The sequence below is a fragment of the Neodiprion lecontei genome, chromosome 6, assembly GCF_021901455.1.
Source record: "Neodiprion lecontei isolate iyNeoLeco1 chromosome 6, iyNeoLeco1.1, whole genome shotgun sequence".
NCBI lineage: Eukaryota > Metazoa > Arthropoda > Insecta > Hymenoptera > Diprionidae > Neodiprion > Neodiprion lecontei.
In genome coordinates this window covers 578,221-597,127 of record NC_060265.1, presented here as the reverse complement: position 1 = coordinate 597,127, position 18,907 = coordinate 578,221, and the positions used below count along the sequence as shown (strand labels likewise).

The following is an 18,907-nucleotide window of genomic DNA, read 5'->3' as shown; positions in this document are numbered from 1 at the left end:
CGAATTGCGATCGGAATTCATCCTTCTCGAAAGGGTCGTTAAATGGCCGAGCAAGTAACGCGAGCCCGGCCCTTAGAGCGATGGAAAACAGCGTTGCATCTTGGAGAGGAGAGAGCGGTGGGTAACAACGTTAAAACTTTGAAATCGGATCTCGTATATCTCGTATATTTTTCTACCCGGGCGTACGCGGTAAATCCGTTCCATTTTCATTCTTGTGGCGAAAACGACTCGGAACCGAGAGCTTTGCGGCTGTGTAGCTCTCGACGTGTACTACAGTTGGCAAAACTTTGGAACAATACACGCGCGGTAACTTAATTCCAAGATTAATTACAAGTTTCTTGTACTCTCTGCGAGGTTCTCAGGTATACATGTATACGTACCTATACATACATAGAACTCCCTGTGAACGGTTCTGCGCTTTTGAACTTCTTTCAAAACTATTTTACGATCTCGTTTTCCGCAATAACCTGCATTACACGAGTTTGAAATTGGACGTGAAGGTCCGCCCAACCCTCAGTTCTTCTCGTACAGCTCCCCGGGGCTTTTTCACCCTCCGAAGAAAATAAAAACGAAAAACGATCTCGCAAGTGAGTGTATAAGCGAGACTTGGAAAATTTTCACACTAAAAAAACAACAACTCAACTACGATGCAAAACAACGCAACCGAAGCGATTCGCGGCCCTTTGTATTGACGAGTCGCGATCGAAGTCCGGGGGCCTCCGGTTCTTAGCCACGGGTTTGGCCGTAGAGAAAGGCTGCAGATATTCTAAATGGCTATTGACTTCGCGTGGTCACAAATCCTCCGATCCCATTGTGCGATAGCGAAGCGCGTGTACGGGGTGCGGGCGACCAATCGAGCCGTGTTAATAATGCGTGCTGATGACGCACGAACTGGTTGTAGGATCGGGGTTTCGCCGGAGGGCACGTCGAGCTGTGGAACATCGGGGTGCAGCCCTCGGGGCGAAGGAGGCGTTTCCGGAATGCGTCCTAGAACAACGGTTTACTTAATTGATGAATAGTGCCGCGTCGATTATAATTAGACAAAGCGATATCATCCCGCGCGGGTTCGCTCACAAGGCATGCATGTGCACACATCAGGGCGCGGTTCCAAGACCCGGAAACTCGCGAGTTACCCAACTTCCTTTCTCCTTCAACGGCCCGAAGTCAGGCTGAAACATCGGAGGGTTTCAATTAACTTTGACCGACGTTGGGTTCCTGGTTTTCGGTTAAGCGTCCCGCGCCTCCGCTTCGCCGTTCACACGAATGCGCACGACTCGAAACTTCACCCAATTTCACCGATGTTAAGACTCCAGAATGACCGAACCGAGCTGCGACCCTTCTCTTTACAGCTCGAGTAAAATTTGTTTTTTTGACTTTTGCAATTTTTCCCGCAGCCTCGTGCAACGCGACTCGCGAGGAAAGTACCTGAATTGTACCTGCGATATGGTATAGTAGATCAAAAAACATCAATCACGTATTTTTTTTTTTTGCACGCCAAGTCAGACGTTCAAAGGGCGAAAACCGTTCATAAGGTTCGATTGCTTAGGTTTTGTCGATAGTGACTCGAAACTTTTTTATCTAATCGATCGGATGTTACTCACTACCAACAAAAATGACACGCGCAATGATTTTTACCGTCAGCGGTTGCTCCTCTTACTTCTTTAGAGCTTCTCGTCGCTTAAGCTGCCGAATCAGCTCGCGAATAAAAATACGTAACTACCTAATGTTTTTCGATGTACTACAACGTGTTGTTACAAAATGAGAAAAATCGACGATGTATACCTACCCCGGGTACTTTTCTTGTCGGTCGATCATCCCTGAACCTCATTTAATTTCTGATCACTATCAATAGCGCGTGATATCTCAGCACGACATACATAATAACTACGGAGTAGGTTATACACACGCAACGGAGGCAACACGGGTGACAAGGAGATTAGCGGAGGATAGAGGAGGAGGGGGGTTGTAGAACACAGAAATTTAACACGAGCAGGCACGCCTGTGCAACAGACACACTTCGTTTCTGCCGAGCAGACGCGCCTGGTTACGTATTTATAAAACGCTGGTACGTGTGACGCTACACCTCAGGCGTAGCTTGGCAGTGGCGTGATTGCCATGTGTGCGTGTGTTGTTTCTATTAAAATATGCAAATACCCGGGCAATCATTTCCATGTTTGCCCTCTCATATCAGGCGTAGCATTGAAATACAATGCACGAGCTGGACACAAACCAGTGACCCGTAACACGCCTGTTCCACAACTGAATACCGGAATACAACCAGCTCACTACGTAACACCTATCTCGAACGACACGTGTATATTATACAGTTCGGGCTTGTGCCGCAAGCGATAAACGAACGTAGCTCAGACGCACAAAAGCTCACCCGGCTCTCGAGGATCGTGGAATTCTAATTAGAAACTGCACCGCCGGGAACGTTAATTCGCAGCTCTTCGTCCTGAAATTCTATCATTAACGTCAAACGGCGATGTATCGAGGTCATTCCGACTACGCGTAACCATCCCCAGTGCACCTAGCTGCGAATTCATGCGTTCCTTATCGGATATTTCCGCCTAACGAGAACCCCGCGATTTGACGTTTTCCAGCAACAGAGGCATCCACCTTTGATTCTCGGCTGGATGTTCCTGGTGCTGCCTTTTCTACCAGCCTCGAACCTGTTCGTCACCGTCGGCTTCGTCATGGCTGAAAGAATTCTCTACATACCCAGGTAGATCGTCTCAAGATCAATAATGTCACTACTGACAGATTTCATCGGAAGGGTGCAAACAGAGTGGTCAAAATAACAACCTAATCATGCGATTCCAGCGTTGGCTCAATCCTGCTGACCGTGTACGGTGCTCAGGTGACGTGGACGGCCGTTCCGCGGAGACGAAGTCTCATCACAGCGGGAGTGGTGCTACTTTTAGCATCGGGGTGCTGTCGGACGGTGTTACGGAACCGTGACTGGACGTCGAGGGAGACGTTGCTCAGGTGAGTGAGATCTTCTACATTCCAAGATTTCGATTCTCTCGGTTGCGCGCAGAAAGTGGAACAAGGGGCGAAGGTGCAGCAGAGTGCCGCCGTTCCGGTGTGGAAGCTGTAGCCGGTTTGGTTAGATTGGAATCGTCCCTCGGGAGGACGGAACCCCGTTTTGTCTTTGCTTTGTTTGGCCGTGGTATACGGTGCTCAAAAGTCTCGGCCGCGAATTACTCTTATATAGAAGTTATATTGGGTTTATACCTCGCCGCGTCGCGACATCTTTTCCTGCTTTTCCTCCGACCCAAGGGAGTCCGGAGCCAGAGTTCGCCAACATCCTGCGCGAATAACAAATTTACCCCCATCTGCAATTCTCTCAGCAATTCGCATGCTCGCGCAGCGCAGCTGCAATTCTCCCCCGACAACCGCCGACACCAAATTTTTACTACTCACTCGCATAAACACTCGCGAAATTCGCTCGTGCGATCTCTAATCCGCCCGAGTGAGCGGATATACACAGTGTATGCGGGGAGGTGAAGGTTTTACGGATCCCGTCAAGCCTCTAAACAACGGTTTGGCCCCGAGCCACCGATTGCCCGGGGGTGGAACAGAGTGTCGGATAATTAACGGGCGCCGGTGGGCTTGCGGAGAAGTAAGCAGGCATAACCGAGCTCGACTGCTCGCAGTAACGATCATCTCGTTTCAGGTCTGGCCTCCGGACCCTGCCGCACAACGCCAAGATGCATTACAATTTCGCAAACTTTCTCAGGGACTCTTCGCAGCCCGAACGAGCCATCATCCACTACCACTTGGCACTCTGGTGAGTATAGACGACTGGTTAATTGATTATTCTCGTTCGTTCGTCCCTTTTCCTCTTTTCCGGCGAATTCTGCAGAGAGTGAAATTATCAATGGCAGGATCCTGGTCGCTGTAACCAAAATTTTCTCTCCAACCGCAAATCATGAATCGTAAATCTGTAGCTAATGTGAATTAAGAGAAGGCCTGATGAAGTTTGTTACGACAATTTAAATCGTCTTCCGGATTGTGAGTATTGCCAGAGACAGATTCCGAAGAGCAGTTATTGCAGCACATTTTGGCAAGGAGGAAAAAGTCTCAACGTGAAGTGGTCCAAGTAAACGAAATGGACGAAAGTAACGTCGGACAAACCAAGAGGGCGGGAGTATATTTAACCGCATTGTTGCTTCTCTCCGCGAGACGAAACTCGAATTCGCTTCGTCTGCTCCGTGATGTTTTGGCGAGGGGCCGGGCTGAGTTGGTTCGAGTAAAGCAGTAAACTTCCATATAAAAGATGAGCAGTCCTCCGCCGATCTTGGCCTCTGTCTCATCTCTGAACCGCGGAAAGATTTCACCCTCGGTTCTCCTCGTTCCGCTTTTTTCGTTCCTCCTTCCACTCCCATCTCCCCCTACCGTCTTGAGGACCCACACCGATATTCACCCCTCGGCGCAAAGCCGACCGCGCAACTCTACGAGGCACACGCAACACGTGAAACGGGACGCAAAATAATTATTTATGATCCTTTGAAGCCGGGTTGTATTCCTCGCGTTATGCATACACAAGATTTTCAATTTTCCACTCCGAGGCTTTGCTTCTGTCTGCGGGGCTCGCGGGGCGGGGTAAATGATGTAGGCAACCCAGTTGTACGTATACGTCTACGTGCCTGCCTACGTGAACACATGTATAATACATCGGCGCACGTAGGGCTGGAGCGTATTTTGTATCCATCAATTTGTACGGCCATCTCCCTTCCTCCCGCCGCGCCGGCTCCAGCTGGCCGGCCGGCAGCTCTTGGGAAAATTCTATTCCCTTCTACCCGCAGATTTTCATCTCTCGCTAACAACCCATTTGTTTACGTCACAGGGTTTCCACCCCCGGGAAGAGAGAGTTGTTAATTATTTTTCCAACGTGCATGGCTCTGATACACTTCAGGGCAAACTCAAATAATTGAATAACAAGAAAAGAAAAAAAAGTGATCATCAGTGTTAATCCGATAGTTTTAACTCTTGTTTACTTCGCTCGTTCGTTCGTGCGACGCTGCAGCAGCAGCGGCGAGAGTCGGTGTGTTCTTATTTTCTCGCACGACGGGGGGGGGGGGGGGGGATGGAAATTCATAAGGGGATTTCCGAGGGTGAATATATATCGAGCTTCGCAGTATCGGGGCAAATATGACGGAACGAGTACATCGCAGCGGGGAAGAAGACGGAGGTGGAAGAATAACGGGGTCTCTATAACACGTAAAAGCACTGGAGACGTCTCAAAGACGTCGCGTTACGTCGAGAGTTTATGTAGAGACTGAACGACGGAAACGAGGATGTACGTACGTATATGTGCTTGTTACTACCGGGTATGAAAATGGGGGAAACGTCGCTGCAGACACGCGGGGCGGAAAAAGATTCGCACTTCAACCGCCGCCGTAACCGATCACTAAAGATTCCGTTTGATGTTCTAGCTGCCACGCCGTTTCCGCTATCCTGGACCGAGCGGCAGGTCGAGCTTCCATCCACTCTATCCTCGAACTTATAGATTCTCTTCGAGGCTCAGACTTCGAAAGCCCGAGATCTTCGATCTGCCTGAACCGAAGTAGGAAGCCGGTGTTATTTATTTTTCCTTCTCTTTCATCCCTCTTTTATTCACCTTATTTTTCCTCCACTCTCCTAGTCTATCTAGATAGGGGCCCCCCTATCTCCCGGACTTCGTATTTTCCTTTTTCCAGTCTTGTTTGTACGTACTGTGACTTCGGGGTTGCACTCTCTTGTTGCTTTGAACATGGCCGAGACTCAACGACGGAATCCTGAAAACTTCACCTCTTTTTCTCCTCTCATTCTTATCGACGAGCGCGGTTGAGTCGGACCGCTTCAAGACGTGCTGCTCTCAAAAGGCTTTCACTCATTTGTCGCTTATCCCATTGACCACTAGACAAAACGGCCACGGAGTACAAAGTTATCGAGAAATCTAACCGATGAGCGCAGTTAAAAAAAAAAAAAAAGAAAAAAGAATGTTCCGCTAATCGATCGTCCGTTTCCAAAGCCCAATTTTTCAACGCGCCGCTCGTTGTTCTCTTTGATATTTATTCATCCTCTCTCTTTGAGGTGAGCCGTTTTCAAGAAACGTGGCGTTGCCCCTCTTGGTGACTTCTTTTCAATTTGAACATCAGGGAGAGACTTCTCGTGGATGGCAGGTGTCCCTTAGCTCATTCTCAATGGATTCTGGAACCCTATCCGCGTCGCGACGGCTTAAAGTTTCGACCTGAGGGATAACGACCCCATTAAACAACTTTCCATGGAATTGAAAGTTGCGCCTGAAGCACATCCGATGCAATCTTCGGCAGCTCTGTATTATGTATACCGATGCTAAGCGCAGGGGATTTCCTTGTTGCTTTCATTAGAAATACCCTCAACCGAGTGAATTACCCTCGTCATCGTCAGCGCGAGATGTTTTTGTTATTTAAGGAATGAAGTACCGAAAACGACGCGACATATCGACTATCAATCCTGTAAGAAAACTTTACATTTTCGTATAATAAAAGCAGCCTTTTCTCATCCGGAGCTCTTTAATCAAATAATTTCCAAATAATTTATCAACCCAAAAGAAACGATCTCTCGTCGTTGAGTTAATATTTTAGGGTATTTTAATGCCAGCTCTCACTCCCTTATTCTCGTACAAGTTTCAAGAGTCAATTTGCCGGCAGGAAAATGTTTTTCCGAACGATAAATTTATACCCTTGTTTCCTCGTTCCTTGGGGCAAACTGAGAGAGCGGTTGAATAAAAGTCTCGCTTGAAATCTACCAAATGACTGTCCCCGCCAGCTTTGCGTCTTTCAATTCCAAATATTCATAGAATTCACGAACCGGCTTTCAAAACTAAGAGTCATTTTTATACCTTGCAACTTTTTTTTTTGTTAAAGCTCCAAAGTGAAAACATTTCATTAATTTTAATTCTCATTTCTGTTCCCGTTACAACTATTTTCCGTCCTGTATTTCATCATTCCTACACCAAAATCACATCGCAATTCACGCAGTCCTTTCGTCTTTTCAGCGTGCTGCGCGGCCCTTGTACCTCGGTTCAAACTGCCGCACAATCGGTTTTCTTTTTTTCCACCAAGTTCACAGCACTGCACGAGTAAAAATACGAGAGTCTTGTCGGTTGGTCGGAGTCGCTTAATTCCCGTAAATACAGGCACTCGTCGCTCAGCGAACTTCGTAAAAGAATCACGACAAGTGCGGGAGGTAAAAAACTCTGAACTACTCCTCATCTTACACCCACCTCCGTAATTATTCCATAAAAACATGAGTGCTGTCGAATCGCAGACACATTGTCCCGAAATTCACGAATTAATTGATCATCGAGCCTTCGAGCTCAGCTACGACGAGAATATCATTCATCAAAATTGCACAAATAATCCACGCAGCGAGGTGTTCGAAATTTCCGATTCTATGGAGGAACGAAAGAAATTGCATCAGACACTCTCAGTATCAGCTTTTTCAAAGACACGCGCTGCACCGACTGCGCTTAATCGACGCAGCAGTATCGTTGCCTCGACATTCCCCTCGATAATGGTGACTGCACTTCGAGCAAAGGCCAACAAAAGCTGGATCTGCAATTGATGCAGGCTGCCGAACGCGAGTGCCCGTCGAAAATAATTAGCACCCATTCTCTGAAAGTCGTCGCGATGTTGTTCCCCCCCTTTTTATAACGAGACTGGTAGAACCGAGAGACTTCTGGGTGGTGATGCGAACCGCGGAGGTCGAATCGTCGAACGATTTTTGTCCGATAGTTTTCGCCGGTTCTGAAGCCCCGTCGAAGTCTGCGGGACCGAATTCCGTACCGGAATTGGAGGCAATTAAGGGGGGTGCAATTACGGCAATAAACAGGGTGCGAACTGCAGCGGCAGGAGGGTAGGTATCTCCGTACCGTAGCAGCCAATCACGCCGTCGTAATGGCGCAATATTTGTCTTCGAAAATGCAATCACTCCGGACAAACACAGGCGTGCATGAAAACGAGTAAAAATCCAGGGGGCTCCGACAACGATGAAAATTACGTTTCATCGACACCGCCTCGCTTTCCAACACTCGCATCGCTCCAATCGAGGATCTAATTTCCCATGTACAATACGTGCACTGCAGGGTGAATTCGCGAAAAATTTAAGCCTTTCGTAAATGGCAATTTCCGACCGAGTACATATACAGAATACTCTCTTTTTGTCACCGTAACGTTTTACAATCGCTGTTCGCGATGGCGTAATTATTCTGCGAATATTGCATTTTCGAAGGATCGCTTTTTTGCTCAACATCCTAAGCCCCACAAGCCAATTTCACTCGGTTCAGTTTCGGCGTAATTCCGCGTCACTCATCGACACGCGAGTTTTATTCATTTTTCTATTTATATGTATAACGGGGGATTCCACGTCAAATCGAACGAAAATACAAGATTTTTTCCCCGACCACTTTTGATGTTTTCGCCTGTAATATATTTTTGTTGAATCGGTATTTAATTGTTTAAAACACGATTAAATGAATGAGCACGGATTGATCAGTTACGGGATAACCAAAGGGGAAACGTTCAAATAAATAAGACTCCAAAATGTATTATGATATTCATATAACGAATGTGCCTTGGCAAGCTGTCTGATTGTATATAAAAAAAAAAACATGATTCACGAATTGTATGACGACAGTAATCCACATGTATATAAAAATGAAATTGGAGAAAGACAGGAACCAGCAGGAACCGACAGGTCTTCGAAGATAAAATTATAAACACAGTAACCAACAGGTATACGAAGATAAAATTATGAAACATAGTAACCAGGAATAGAGGTAAAATTATAAGCCAAAGCAACCCGGAATAAAGATAAAATTATAAGACAAAGTGACCAGGAATGAACGATCCGGCACTGAGGTCGGTGTGCCCAGCTCTCTTATTTCGGACGACATTCGATTGCCAGCCACCCGCAGGAACGGCACACACACATCGATGATCGAGAGACTCGCGTCACCGCAATCAGGCGTACATCCACGCTATAGGCTCAAGGAGAAGCAAAACCCGTTACACGCCCTTTTACTCACTTGAAGTTCGTATTGCCATTATGAAACCCGAATTTTTTCAAATTTTCCTGACCAAGCATTTTGGGACCGCAGCTAGTCGGAAATCAGCGTTTGCCGATTTGTCATTTATTCAAGTTAACACAGCTTGAAAGACAGATGTCATATAGAAAAAGTTCCTATGCAAAAGTTTCGCATCTTTGTAAGTTTCCGTGACTTCTCGTGCCACGTCAACGTATAGTTTTTATGAAAAATCTTCGAAAATCTTCCGTAACAGAACAGCGCCCTAATCGAATTGGCTGAAATTTTTACACAGCGTATCTTTTTCAGTACCAAAGATTGTCTACATATATCGCAGTGGGCGGAAAAGTAGTTGAAAATTTACAAGCAACAGTTTGCATGGAACTGTGAAATTTCTCACCATACGTACTGTAACGTGGCGGTACGAACGGTGAAAGTCATACAATCGGTATTACGATACGCAACACATAGTTTTGAATTCTTACCTTGGATGAGTATGCTTCAAGAATGTTGTCCGGCAGTACGACACTTACACATCACGTCAGGAATCGTAACAAATAATAGACCGAAGTATACTCCGCGAGAAACAGTCGACAACCGATTTTGTAAACAACACGCGCAACAACTGAAGATCGGGCTCGAGGGCGCAGCAGCGCCACGAGCAGGGTGAGCAATTAGCTTGCCGCGCCGCGAAGTTTGAACCGAATTCTCGCAACCGTGTGAATATTTGTTGATATATCTTCCGAACCACTGCTCCGGCCACTATGAAATTTTCAGACAACCTTTCGCATTGAAGAAGGCACGCTGTGTATAAATTGTAGCCCATTCGATCAGGCTACTTTTCAGTTTCGAATAATTTGCGCGCATTTTTTATCAATACTACACTGAAACGGGGAATGAAAAATCCGAAAAAATACTCTCGAGAAGTTCGCAAGAGAAATCTGAAATTTTTGTAAACGAACATTTTTCATACGTCGTGCAGGTTTTAAGCTACGTAGTTGAAATAAATCTATTGGACGAGCTGTCATGAAGAAACCACGTGCCGAAAAAATCTGAAAATATTCAAAGTTCATCCTTTCAATACGTACTTTGACTGTGTTCAAGGGCAGTCAGATTTAATCCGACCGTTCGATTTGACGTGTAATACCCTGTGTATTCAGGTGTATTTTTCGATGATATTCAACGAGATTGCGTAAGCCTGCAGGATTTGTTTGCGCGCATAAAATAAATGCAACTAAAGTTTTCGGTCGACTGAACGAAGCTCGTTTCACCTTGTTTGAGCTCGAAAAAGTAATACGGGGTAGTTATGGGGTAGGTGAAGTGGAAAATACATAACTCGAGATTTACCAATTGGGTGAGCTCGTAAATCGCTGTTAAGTAAGTTGGTTAGGTCAAGTAGCAAATTAAGGCGAGCACGATTACCGGGCAAGAGAAATTATTCAAGCACTTCAAAGCAGCGATCAATTCACGAGGCGAGGCGAGGCAAGGCGGTCGGAACGGCATCGTGAAATTAATCGGTAAAGATGTAAGCGTTATACAGTCGACTCCTCGGGGACCGAGTCCGGTGGCAGAATCAACTTCTGCGGTTTAGTGTACTTAATTAATCCCGAACTAAACCGAATAATTATGCTAAACTTATACATCCGAATTCATCCGAGCTTTAAAACCTGGCTGACTCTGCCCCTCGGCTAATTACTTCGAACCCGTTTCGGCATTGTGTTGGATACTAGGATAATGACTTTTTCTTCCACGAACTTCCAGCTCCGGATATCGATCGATTCGCATCATCGAAATAAAAACCAAACAGAAACAAGCGCGGAGTAAAATATTTCTCTTAAACCTCCTCTGACGGTCGTTGTGCTTCGGATTCTATCGTGACATTTGCTTCTATTCGACTCAAAAGAATTTTCCCACTTATACTTTTGCTCCGAATTAATAGAAGACAATTTTAACGGATTGAGGAGAGATTGTTTGACTTTCTGAAATCACATCATTATCTTATAGAATGTTGACGAATAAGTATAACATATTATACGTGTTGTTAGATACTGCGCATTGTGTATAAAATTATTTTTGTAAAATTGCTTAAACTCTGATTTATCGTTAAAAATTAATTTCTGCTTTCCAGGAGTAACGAGGTATTTCTTCGCATGTATAACAGTTCGTTTTTTGAATCCAATAAGCGTAAATTATTTCGTGGAATTAAAACACGACGGTAAGTGATTTTTTTTTCTTCCTTCTATATAACATGGCGGATAATACCTTCATTATACACACATTCACTTCTGTATTCATTTACCAACGAAAATCACGTCCAATAGTACAGACCAACAACATAAGCTTTACTGAAAAAATGCATAAATACATGTACATCCGTGTACATAAATAAGCTATGAAAAATTTATGTGCTACAAGGAACATTATATTTACGATAATGCATTGTTTGATTGCAATTTTATGGTATTCTTGGCTGTCGCGCCGAAGCAGAAAGAGAGAGAAAGAGAGAGAGAGAGGGAGCATTATTCTCCGAGGGGTATAAAAACGGGGATGATGGGAAATCGGCTCGTCCGTCTATATCAGCCGCAGTAAATCAGGCTAAAAGCAAGGAGACCTTTGAATACATTGACGCAACGTATGTGCATCTCGTAAAAAGCTTAGAGAAAATAAAAACCGGGGTATACGGGTGACCGGTAATACGGGTATAATTCGATCCTAGGAGAATATTATGGGGGCATTTATGGCCAAATAATCGATTTACGGTTTTTTCCATTTTTGTACTCTTACATCCCTTCTCTGACCGGAGAAATTTTTGGGGGTCGAAAACCTTTACTTTGTATGACTCTGCATACGGCCAATTGAGGTAATTTTTGTTACATATTTTAATGAGGTAAATTTACTCTAAAAGATTTAAGAACTGCTCGCCTAAAACCTTTAAAAATTTTTTAACTTTTCCTGCGTGAAAAAAAATTAACTAAAATTCGTGTAAATGCCTCCTCAAGCTGCACGCATTCGTCGCTGCATTTTTAGCCATTCTGTTTCAAGTCTTACGAATTTCCGCAAGAGTGCCGAGAGCTCGCGGGTAACTGAATATTATTATACATATATCAGAATTTTCGATTGCCATTTCGAGGTATCAATTTGTCTCGCGTATCGGTTGCTGGAGGCGTGCTAACAAGTGCGAGAATAAAACTAAATAAAATTCTGCCGCGTGTAGATATAATGTATGTGTATATACATGTATACTCGTATATATATATATGTATATATATACATATATATGTATGCGTGTAGAAGGCAGGGCCTCGACTGAAGGCGAACAATGGGAATCGAGGGAATTTATAGGGGCGTTTTTGAAATTCATACAATGCTCACGGTCTCGCAGGACCTTTTGACTCGTCTGTTCGTGATCAGCGCGGCCGATTCGCGGAAACAATATTATTTAAATTCGGGCGCTTCGCGGTTTCAGGAGGAACCCATCAGTCGGTTTCCGATTGCATCGACCAGGGACAACGAGCCCCATAATTTTCGGACCATAAAAGCGGCGATATCGATAACGCATCGCATGCAGCACCGCGATAAAAATGACGAAAGTTAGGTAAAACAGAACAGAGGGATCAATGTTCGGTCTCGCGATGCTATATTGATACCCGCTGCTTTTTCCCCCTTCATCGTTCACCCTTCCGTTACATCTTTGATTTACTTTGTCAACCTTGCCTCAGCCGCCTTGATGGAGCTGACTACGTTTGAACCGATAAAAAGGGAACGGATAAAAGATACACCTTGTTGATCTTACTGTCTCCGCGTGTGAAGATATACGTGAGGTTCGCATATTGGTTTTTAATAAATTTAAGACCACGTTGTACTAATTAGTTAGTGTTTATAACTGAAAGATATTTTACTATTTAGATGAACGTAATGGGTTCTTAATGTCCCGATGTTTGATGATCGAGCATCTTGATTCAACGAGAAATTTCATAGAAAATATATAAGGTATATAATTCGTCATGTGTTTGCATAATTTATGTTGACTTGATACTAGTTTGGTTCTAACTGACTCTGGATTTTTTCAAACAAGCGGCATGCAGGTCCTGGTTAAGGACACAAAGATGCAAAAGAGAGGGGAATTTTGACCCCACTGGTTCGCCTTTTTCAGGGGAAGAGACACTTGTCTTCTTTGCATGAAGAATCTTCAATTTTCGTACCCGGTATTGTGTAACTCGCTTAGCGAGGGCCGCAGAGTTCTCTTTCTCTAAACATCGTAAACCGACAACGAGTGGTTTTCGGCTCTCTCTCAAATCACTCGCTGCTTTTACCACCGACGCGAAGAGACTGCTTTTCATTCCAGTAAAAAAATTTACCTATCCCTTGGAACAGCGACTAGATTTCCGGAATCGATAGAAAGCTCCCGGATTATGTTTTCAGCTGTTTGGGAGGGAAGGGTCAGGGGTTGCCGCCGATATTTATACGTCAAGTGTAGACGCGTGAATTTCGCGCGCTTCTTCTTGCAGGGAGGAGAAGAAGCTCGGAGCAGCGCCGTCGAGGAGAGAACGGCGCCCGCTGGGACGCTTCGCCCAGCGAGTGTCTCTTTATTGGATAATAAATAACCTGTTTCATTTATAAGAAGAAGATAAAGCGAGCCGGCGTGCGCTCTGAATAGGTATATAGGCTGAAGCCATGCCGCCCGGCCGCCCTCTTTGTATTCGCCTCTTTGCCGAATGAACTAGCATCGAGCCTCCCTTAAGCGCTCCAAATAATAGAAGCAATTTTTTTTCTCTTTCTCCTCCTCTCGCAGCTTGACCCACCTTTCCGTACTCGTATGTGCTCGCATGCCCGAATCCTCGAGTGAGAAATGAAGTCCATTTCACCCACACGCCGTTCCACGTGATACGGGTTAAACAGATTTTGGAAATTTGTTGACACGAGTTGAAAAATCACTGGCCCGTGAACAGATTTCAATATAAATTTAACCCGAACTTTTGTTCGACGTGCGATTCAATCAATATTCGTTTCACCAATGTTTTTCAGTCGACAAGAATATAGCGGGCTTTAAAAAATCTACGACTATTTGGTCGTGTCTTCAATGAAATAGAATTTGCTCTCGTTTTGTGAATTTGGCAAATTGAACTTGGTGCTTTACTTCGAGTTCTTGAAGCGCATCATAAATATCCAATAACCAACATTGTCTCTGCTGGAAAGTCTCACTCAGAGTCTCCGCCTGACCTCAGAATCCACTAGCGAAGAGTAAATTCTGCGGATAAAATTGCGAGCCACGTTCCCTGCAGAGTTAGTAAGATGGTCGAGATAGGATGACGTTAGATAAGGTTGAGAAGCGTATCGCTATAGGTACCAGCTCTGACCCGTCGCGTCGGTATAACTCCGAAGAAGTACTTTTTAACCAGAGAGTTTGAGGGACGAGGGACGCGGGGCGGGTTTAAGGGTAGGTACATGGAAAAAGTTTAAATAACTTTTAAAACTATATGTGATCGATTTACTTTTAACTCGATCGAGTTTCCCTCGGTTCGCTTCGTTTCGGCTCGTACAGCGAATGTCCCTGAGCACCTCGCCAATCTGGATTCCCGTCGCGCGGTCCTCGTATCGCTCTTCCTTATCGCCATTATACTCGTCACGGCAAGAATACACCGGAAAATTCAGAGCCGTGATAAACGGCGTGCTGTTCATTTCCACCCGGCTTTTTCAGCGTCGTGAAAATTCGCGACTTTCGCCGATCCGCGGGTAGCGAAAGTCGAACTTCCGGATGACCCTTATTTCCCAAGCCCTGGAACTCCAAGATAGAGTCACCCTGGTACCATGGCCCCGAAACCGGAAGTCGAGCTCCGGTGGCCTGCCTCTGTGGTCGCCTTGTTGTCACGTACCGGTAATTAAGAAAGACCACTTCAGTCTTCCGCCGTCTTACACCAGCTTTGTATCCACCCGACTCACCCCGGGAAACTCTCGCGTCTTTTGTAAACGTATCTGCCTAACAATACACGAAGGATTATGCATGCATAAAAGGAGCTCTACTCCGAAAAGCCACGCAGAACTGTCCGAGTCTAGCTTTCAGGGGAATTTCATCTCGCAATATTGCCCGCCTCCTATTCAACTGCAATTACACGCGAAATGATCGGAGCTCTGCAAAAACGTCGCCCACTGTTCCTAGATATATTAACCAAAGTTTTTTTGTACTCTCCGCATAAGGTGAGTGTACCAGTTACTGACCTCCTTTGGTTGTATCCGTTTGATCCTCGGTTCCAAAATTACTTGAAGATAAATTTGTACAGTTTAACCCTCTAGAGATTGATTTTGTCGTCGAAAAATTCACATTTTGTGCCGTCAATTTACAATTTTGAAATATGAAAGGGGTCTAGACGTGTCAATAATTGGTACAGGTTACTCACTCCAAAATTTTCATAATAGTTCGACCTCGCTTAGCTACTGCTGACCTTTGCAAGACTGGAGAATAAACCGAGAAACCGACTGGTTCAAAATTTTTTACACCACCAACAGGGAGGAGACACGGGAGGAGTGATCGGACGAAGCTCGAGATCCGAACAAGCAGATCACCGGATTTAAGCTTCGACTGCTGCCGTAGCTGCATCCGAGTCCAGCCGGCGTTTCACTCGGAAGCTCTTAATCCCAGCCGTGTTCGAGTCGCGGAGTCCCGTAGAAAAATCCGTTCTAGTCGATAGGACGTGACGCTTCGTGCTTTTCTCCCCCTCGCCGGCTGATATTAGTCGCGCTGCTGTCCGAAGCTTATCGCCCGCCTTTACGAGGAGAGGAAAAAGGGCTCTCCCTTCTCGCCGAGTCTCTATAATTGATAAAATTCTCGTCCGACATTTTTCCCGGGCTCAAAGAAGGCCGATGTTTTCCATTGTCAGGAGACGAAACGTTTCCAGCGTAGCGGAAAATTCCAAGTTTCAGTTTGTCGCTTTCCTTTGACGGCAATAAGAACCGACCGCATGCACGGCGCCACCGACTATACGTATATCTAAGGGTTGAAAATTGTCTACCTAAGGTTGCCGCAGCGCTTGCTGTGCACGGTTGTCTGAAGTGTTTGAAATTGGCTTTAGCGGCGGGTGTCGAGTGTAAAATCGTTTCACCCGAGGCGGTAGGATCGTTGTTTTTCCTGCGAGTCGTACCAGAGACCCGGATCCACCCCGTCGCCGCCTCGAAATATCTCGATGTGTGCACCGCGAAATGAAGCTTGGATTACTTCCCCAACGCCTCCGGCGCCTCGCCGAGGATCCGCACTTATTGTTACCTCCCCTTCGAAACCGCGAGAAGAAGATGGAAAGCTATAGGAATGAAAAAATTAGGCGATCGTTTAACCCCTGAACTACGTGCATCGATGTATCCCTCCGTTTGAATGTGAATTTGAGTTAAGAAAAAATAAATAAATAAATAAAAACAATTACGTAAACTAAACGGAGAAAACCATGTTTTTCAAACTAGATAGACGTTTTCCGGCATTCAAGTCGAACTCGAGTTCAAATTTAGCGCCTACGTTTGACCCTACCGAGATTCATATAAACCTACTTTGAAGGAAACTGAACCTAGAAATCTTACATTGACCCTCTGACTCCTAAGAATTTGAAAACAAACCGTACGTCGAACCTCCAGCTCCGTAGGACAAAGGTACCAAACCCTAATTTGACGCTCTTGGTCGACGATTGAATCTGGTTTGTCGCAGTTCAATCTACAGCTCCCCCTTGGACCTGTATCTCCTCCTATACAGATGCATTATTACAGCGATATTCAAGTGCTCGCAATGAATAATACGAGAGCTATTTCGACATAATTTTGACCAGTTTCAATAACGTTTGAAAATCAAGTATTGCATTTCAGCTGTATTTATCCAACGTTCTTACGGATACAAAAACCCCTTTAACTAGAAGCGCTGTACTACCTCTGGATGGTTGAAGGAAGTTTTAAGCAGACCCTATTTTGAGCCTAAACTTGGTAAATCAGTAAATTTTGGACATTCTCAGCGTTAGAACAGAACCTACTTTACTATCTGTAAAGTAGGCGCTAAATTTCGATTAGGGAATGCTCGTAATTCATTGACCAGCCTCAAGGCCCCTTTTCTCTTTGTCCATTTGAATTCAGGTTCCGCCGATTGCCACCCACTTTCCTACCAATCATACTCCGCGAGTGGGAAAAGTTTTTTCGAATTATTCTACCCGGTGGAAAAGTGAAACTGTAATGTCGCGTTCAAGTTCCCCCGACTCCGCCAACTGACTGTATTCCAGGCTATTCAGCAAAGCTTGTAATCTGGCGTGCCAATCGTAGTTTGTTCTAGACCGATTCAATATTTCAGCTGTGCAGGGGAGGCGGATTCCATCGGAGCGTAATATCCCGGCATCCTCGGATTCGGTGAAATTAATCCCCGACAGCTAACCGGGAGCTCTGCCGCAATGCACGTCGCTTTGTACAGTCGAACTGCAACAGCTCAGGAAACTTAACCGAGTTCCGTAGATCCGCTCATTTCTGTGCCGTGCAGAATTTTCGCCGTTGAATTCCCATCGCTGCAGGGATCGATAGCCGTATCGCTGCGGCTTGTCGGTGCTTCACGATCGGCAAAAATCTACAGGCAATCATTCGCCCCGTTCAATTCCCGTCTGTTTCAGGCTGTGGCCGACTTACGCGAGCGCTCACAACAACCTGGGAACTCTGACGGTCGGCGAAGAGGCTGAACAGCACTTTCTGTCAGCCATTAACGCCCAGCCGGGTCACGTCAACGCTCATTACAATCTTGGCCAGCTCTACAGGTAATTTATTTCGCATTATAACTCCCCCCTCGGCTTCGGCTTCGCCGCAAAGCGAGGCGACACCTCGAAAAAGTTGCTCGCGTGAATCGCAGATTCAATTAAGATATGCAATTCAATACATGTATTGTCGCTCCGACGGCCTGCAGCCCTGCGTGTGTTAACGAATATCGCGAACATCCATCGCGATCTTATCGTAATTGATGATTCTCAAATTGTTTTCCTCGAATTTCGTTGTTCCCTGATTCGGTTCTATATTTTGCCGGAAAAATATTAATTAGAACCCCCGCGAAGATGGTCGCGCGAAATAATGGATCGTATAATGTACGTATATACGCGCCTTCGTTGCAGGCATGGGACAATTTTATCAACGGTTTATTGTCCGTTTTATTGGCCGAAAAGCGCTCACGCGAATTTCACGCGTTAAATCTTGCGTGCCGCGGTAATTCATGCCGCTTCGGACAAAATTAAAGTTTAATTAACACGAGCAAAAGCTTCGCACACCGTTTCTGCTTCCGTTTGCGTATAGGTGTCTTATACCTCTGCGTGTGCTTTCGTTTTAACCGTAGGTCACTTTTCCGCAGTCATTTAAACCCTCCGTAAGTTATCGCTGTAACAATTGTTTCGTTTTTTATAGTTTCTGTCGTTCTCCCGCTCGGTTGGACTGAACAACGATTTGTTTTTCTTTCACTTCAATCGTGGATAATGTAGAATTCGGTCTTTCATTTGCGCCGTGTTAAAAGAAGTAACCCAAAATTACGTGATCTTGTTTCGTTTCCTTTTACCAATTTAATCTATTTCGGTAATTGAAAAAGTAAGGTATAACACTCACGATGAACGCGCGGGTGTTCGTAAAGCACAAAAGTCGAAGGATCAACGTAATATATCCGAGACCTCGAGGAATGGCGTGGTTTTTTTCTATCTCGTTTCGATTTTTTCGGGGCTGTTTTTCAGGGGCGCATCCTGTGGCGTTGAATATTTTACTTGAAATCTTCAGACGTTTCTTACATATGTATGCACATTTATACATATACAACGTGTGTAACGTGAAATCCTTGTAGAGTGCTGAATTTTCCGTAAACGCGAGGAT

At 45.2% G+C, this 18,907-nt stretch overlaps 1 protein-coding gene across 2 annotated transcripts in view; it reads left to right on the top strand.

Moving 5' to 3' along the window:
* The window catches only part of LOC107219605 (protein O-mannosyl-transferase TMTC1), a 145,328-nt gene that overhangs the window by 114,077 nt on the left and 12,344 nt on the right, over positions 1-18,907 (top strand). For both annotated transcript variants that reach the window (XM_015657873.2, XM_046742537.1), the window contains exons 9-12: positions 2,604-2,725; positions 2,824-2,988; positions 3,680-3,793; positions 17,680-17,820. In XM_015657873.2, the coding sequence (XP_015513359.1) occupies positions 2,604-2,725; positions 2,824-2,988; positions 3,680-3,793; positions 17,680-17,820 (542 nt within the window). The remainder of the gene's footprint in view (positions 1-2,603; positions 2,726-2,823; positions 2,989-3,679; positions 3,794-17,679; positions 17,821-18,907) is intronic.